This window comes from Takifugu rubripes, chromosome 17, assembly GCF_901000725.2.
Source record: "Takifugu rubripes chromosome 17, fTakRub1.2, whole genome shotgun sequence".
In the NCBI taxonomy this organism is placed as follows: Eukaryota; Metazoa; Chordata; class Actinopteri; order Tetraodontiformes; family Tetraodontidae; genus Takifugu; species Takifugu rubripes.
In genome coordinates, this window is record NC_042301.1 from 9,193,165 (window position 1) to 9,198,888 (window position 5,724).

The following is a 5,724-nucleotide window of genomic DNA, read 5'->3' on the forward strand; positions in this document are numbered from 1 at the left end:
CTGGGACCTCATCAGACTGTACCAAGCCTCCAGAAACATCAGCTGATCGACCCTGTGGTGAAACTGGAGGGCCGGATGTGTCTGAAGCACAATGCTCCGGATCTGTTCTGAAAGACCGACCAGACTTGTGTCATACGCACAGTCACCGGACACAATAGCCATGAGCTTGTTCTTCTGGGACAAGAATATAAATAAAAGAAGAGCAAGCTGCAAAAGCAAATCAAAGAGCTGGTCCATGTCCGACAAGAAAAATTCCATCGACCTCAGCCGGCGAAAGGCAGACAAGTTGACTGCAGAAGGTGTTCAGGTCTTCTTGTCTCTGATGGAGATGGTTGAGAAAGGCATGGAAAATCTGGTTGATTCGTTAGAAGAATCCCAGGGAATGGCCCAGCAAGTCTCTGGAAACCCCCTTCAAGGCCTCCAGAGACTCCAGTCCATGAACATCCACCGTGCACAAAACTAGCTGGGGGTCAGCTTCCACCCACCGTTGCTAGAGCGGAATGTGGTGAGAGCTGTGGCTCAGCTGGAGATGACGGTCAGCCAACAGATGAAGAGCGAGTTGAAGACCGTCCAGCACTATGCAGTCGATGTGACATTTGACCCCGAGACAGCTCATCCATGTTTGATCCTGTCTGATGACTGAAAACAGGTCAGTCTTGGAGATGAGAAGCAGAATCTGCTAGAGGACCCAAAAAGATTTTCCATCAATCCTTGTGTTCTGGGGAGGCAGAGATTTACCTCTGGGAGGTTTTACTTTGAGGTTCAGGTCAAAGGGAAAAGCGTGGGACTTAGGTGTGGCCAGAGAGTCCATCAATGGGAAGGAGGATATCCCACTCAGTTCTGAGGATGGCTCCTGGGCATTACGGCTGAGGAAGAGGATGAAGTTCAATGCACTGAACGACCCTCCCAATCTGTCTGTACAGTATCTGAAGTCCAGACCCACCAGGATGGGATTACAACAAGGGCCTGGTCTCCTAGCTCTAATTTACTCCTTCACTGGCTGCTCATTCACTCAGAAACTCTACCTGTGCTTCAATCCTGGCTTGAAATATGGCTCCAAAAACTCTGCCCCTCTGGTCCTCCCCTCACCTGTCAGGCACTCTCAGTCCTGTTAAATCCATATTTGATCTATTTTAATCTGCAGAGCATTCATGTCAGCTGCAGTTGTATTTCAATCTACCTGATTAGTGTGCTTTGCTCTTCTGTCTCAAAAAATACATTTATAAATCTGAAGCTGGTCCAAAACAACATTTGAATGTAAACAGCTACTATAATATCCATAAATTACCTTCTGCTATTGAAGGTTACATGGTCTTACTTTAACTCCCTGTCTTCTGTGCAGAACAGGAACCTGGAGCTTCAACAAATGTGAATGTCTGCTGCTGTGACCCACTCTTTGGTTCAGGAAATTCAGTTTCAGGTTCTGTAAAGCAGCCTGAGACATTATATTGGTTTAAATGCCATGTAAATATTAAAATTGAATTGATGATTAGAAAATTGATGACCACCTATTATGGCCACCAGTTCATTTCCCATGAATTGTCAGCAGTGTCATCATATCAATGTGATATTTCAACATGTATGAACCTGCTGAGGACTTTGATGAAAATAACTAATCTCTTCAATGTGTGGTTCTTCAGTACTTTAACAGCGTCTCAGTTTGTATTCGTACTGCGTTAACCCGCTACACAAACGCGTCGCCACTTGACTACATTACCCAAGATTCCTATCCCCTGGTATTTCCGCATAGGTATCGCTGACAGCCATATTTGATTCGATTATGTTCTGCTGGCTGCGACAACCAGTTTAGCCAATTCTTGACAGAGAAAACGGTATTTTTCTTCCCATCGAGTCCCACCCTGCAATTCATCTGTGACGAAATCCTGCTGTGTTTACAGTAACACCACTTTATCACCTGTAGTCAACGATGAATCCCGAATAGTAAGTGAGGATTTAGTGTAGTTTCTTTGACAGCTCCGCCTGAGCTGTCATTTTAGCAGAGAAAGCTAAGCTAACGTTAGCTTGTGGAGCGGACCGGTGGAGTGTTCAAAATGAACGTCAGCTTCTTTGTCTACTCCGCTGCGGTAGCGAAGCTGTCCGATCGGTCGAATGACACTATTGACGTCGAGTATAAACCGCGTATGTCAACATTATTGCATCTAATATAACCGACTAAACTGATGTAATTAATGTGTAAATTCGACTTCAGTGTTTGTTAGCACTCTAAACAGAGTTAGCTGTAGCGGCTAATGTGCTAACGCGATAGCTACGTAATGTTACCTGACACTGTTGAGGATTTTGTTAAGATTGTTGCTCCGTTACAGACGGACTGACACCGTCAGCTATCAGTTTGTTCGACCACATGATGTGGAATTTTGATCCCTCATGAGGCGACAGGACGGTTATTTCAGTGGAATCTTCCCACCTTTAACAGGAAGTTACACAATTTTGTCCTGCTGTGGAGTTGGTTAGGTAACATCAAAGTTACGACAAAAAATACACTTCACACACTAAAACCAGAAGCAGATTAGACAAATGTGCAAGGTTTGGCCCCCTTTGAAGTATGACAGACATGTTTCGAAATGGTCACTTTATAAAGTGTTGAATCTATTCTCAAACCTGACAGAAGCACCCTGGGAGGCAGATTTAAGAATTCAACAGTTTGTTGAACATTACTTGGCTGTTCTACCTTATCTTCTTTGGCTGTATGTCCGTGGTGACGAGCTGTGTTGATGATTTTTACTACTTTGGTTGTCTTCACAGTGATTATTTATTCAAACTGCTCCTGATTGGTGACTCTGGTGTTGGAAAATCTTGTCTTCTTCTTCGATTTGCAGTGAGTGTCAGCTGTTTATTATAGTTTCCATGTTCCCTGTCGGTGCTGTCATCATTGATAACTACTTAGGCATTATATCTACCACCCAGACCCGCGTGTGTGCGTGTGCATGTGTTTGTTTCTGACAGGATGACACCTACACAGAGAGCTACATTAGCACTATTGGTGTGGACTTCAAGATCAGGACCATTGAGCTGGATGGAAAGACCATAAAACTTCAGATTGTGAGTTGGAACAGAGCTGTTAGCAGATAAGTGTTGCTAAATGTGTGTGTGTGTATGTGTGTGTGTGTGCATGCGTGTGCGTGCGTCGACTCACTGTGTCTGCTCTGGCTTCTCAGTGGGACACGGCTGGTCAGGAACGCTTCCGCACCATCACATCCAGTTACTACAGAGGAGCTCATGGCATTATTGTGGTTTATGACGTGACAGATCAGGTCAGTGCTGAAAAAAGTGATTAGAGAATCAGGTCCAGCTCTGGTGTGTTGATTAACCCTGTCAGGGAACTTTCAGTACGACCATTTATTTACTTGTGACCATAAAGCAGAAATGAAAGGGACACAAATATGAGTCCAACTGAAAAATCAAAACAAAATGAATAAAATCACAAAAAATAAGTCCTCAAAATCATTCTCCACACAGTTTTGAATTTTTCTTTACAAAATTGCACAACAGTCACAAACAAGCCAGTGAAATCCTGCAGAGACTCATTTAAAAATAAAACAAAGCATTTAGATATTTATAGCTGCAAAATTCTCCAAAAATAGCCTGAATGTTGCTGTCTGTCACTGAACGTCCTCACATGTGCCCCTCAGGAGTCTTTCAACAATGTTAAACAGTGGCTGCAGGAGATCGACCGTTATGCCAGCGAGAACGTGAACAAGCTGCTCGTGGGCAACAAGTGTGACCTCACCACAAAGAAGGTGGTGGACTACACCACAGCCAAGGTGAGCAGAGCTTCTCAGCTTCACCTTCATAAATCATCTTCATCCCTCATGAATTGTGTCAGTTCTGTCTGCTGGCTGAGAAACAACTTTGATCTTTGAACTCTGCGCTGACATCCTGGTGACCATCTCATGATGTCGGCAGAGTGGAGCGAGGAGGCGTAACATGGTTTTCTTCTGGTCTGCAGGAATTTGCTGACAACCTGGGGATCCCCTTTTTGGAGACTAGTGCCAAGAGTTCCACCAACGTGGAGCAGGCCTTTATGACCATGGCAGCGGAGATCAAAAAGAGGATGGGCCCCGGGGCCACTGCCGGGGCCTCGGAGAAGTCCAATGTCAAAATCCAGAGCAAGCCGGTCAACACCTCATCTGGAGGCTGCTGCTGAAAACACACACAACCCACAGACACACACAGACACAAAGTCATGCCCTGTATCCACCTGGAGTCAACACCAAACTCAGCATGATGGCGGTGTAAGTGTGTGTATGTGTGTGTGTGCGCGCGCACCAGATTCCCACCACATCATTTCAGAGTCAGCAGGATGTTCTGCCCCCCTGCAACCTCAGAACATGGGGCAGATGTTTCTAGCTTCACCAAAACACTCATACTGGGGAAAAAAGTACCATTTTTAGCAACATGTGATGAAAAAGGTGGAAATGGTTTTTCTCCTTTTTTTCCATTCTTTCTTTTTTTGTTGAATGAGTCACTTTTCTAAAAACTTGATTTGGCTGCGGTGTGACGTGAAGACCTCACGCCCCCTACTCTTCTCAGATGTGAGCTTCAGATGCAGCACATGCTCACGACCAGCATCACGCATGTTAGAATCCGACACACGGTAAGGGGGCGGGTCCCAGTCCGCTCCAGAAACGCGCCAGTGCCTTTGTGGCGGGACAGTTCCATGACATTTCTGCCTTCTTGCCCCCTCCCTCGGTGGTGACGTCGTCACGGCTCCTCTTGTATGATAGCAGTGAACATTCCTGTATATATCTTTCTAGATGATGTGTGTATTTGGCCGTGCGTGCTGGCGTTCGTGTTTAGCATGTGCTACATTGGGAGACTGCGTTGGCCGTATTCCATCTGTGCTTAAGCAGCGGCACAACCCACCCCTTCCCAGAGGAATGAGCCCACCATCCCAGCTCCAGTAATCAATAAACTGTATATATTTATACATACAAATGTAAGAAGTGATTTGCAAATTGTAGAGAAACAAGTTAAACTAGCTGGAACCAGTAACCATGGCACGATTTATGGCTGCGGACATTTTTGTGGCACACTGTCGACTATTAAACAATGAAGGAGATCTTTGATAATTGCTCGTTCTGATGGTCTTTTTATTTACACCTACACTGTTCACTCTGCTGTTCATCTAACAGTAAATAAGATCGACACAAGGGTGCTGCAGGTGGGTGGGGGGTGATTCAGGGTGTTTGTGCATCACTGACCCTATTGAGGGGACCAGACCCATGTGTCACTGAGAAGGCTGCAGGATGTAAGAGCTTAACATCCACGGGTACACTCAGGAGCAGACCTCCTCCACATGGTCACTGTGGCTCAGGTCCAGTTTCAGAGCACCTGATGGTGCGTGAGGGGCCTAGAATCAGGAGCCTGATGAGCACGCAACATGTGATTTAGATCATTTTCTCTAAAGACAAAAAAGAAAACAAACTTCCACCAAAGTGATTACAGAAGGCTGAGTAAATTACAAGAAATTACCATAAAACAGCTGTTAAATGAACACAATAAAAGATTGTGCATGAATATAAACCATAAAGAAACAATTTGTGCCAAAGTTCTTAACTCTGCTGCATTTAGACAAAGCAGTAATGAGGTTAAAAATGTCAGTAAAGGCTGCCACATACTGGTGGAACACCCAAACTGCAGTCATTTGTTGCTAAAGCGGAAATGGGAACTACGGGTAGTATTAATTCCCCTTGTGCGCTTCAA

General features: G+C 45.0%; 1 protein-coding gene and 1 pseudogene across 1 annotated transcript; both read left to right on the top strand.

Moving 5' to 3' along the window:
• The first annotated feature begins 235 nt into the window (after positions 1-235).
• Positions 236-1,115, top strand: LOC101077731 (E3 ubiquitin-protein ligase TRIM21-like; annotated as a pseudogene).
• Positions 1,116-1,755: 640 nt separating this feature from the next.
• On the top strand, positions 1,756-5,090 carry LOC101070538 (ras-related protein ORAB-1). The gene is made up of 6 exons (XM_003972182.3): positions 1,756-1,941; positions 2,764-2,836; positions 2,965-3,060; positions 3,177-3,272; positions 3,651-3,782; positions 3,968-5,090. The coding sequence occupies exons 1-6, from the start codon at positions 1,928-1,930 to the stop codon at positions 4,163-4,165; spliced, it is 609 nt and encodes a 202-aa protein (XP_003972231.1). The 5' UTR covers positions 1,756-1,927; the 3' UTR covers positions 4,166-5,090.
• Positions 5,091-5,724: the final 634 nt, after the last annotated feature.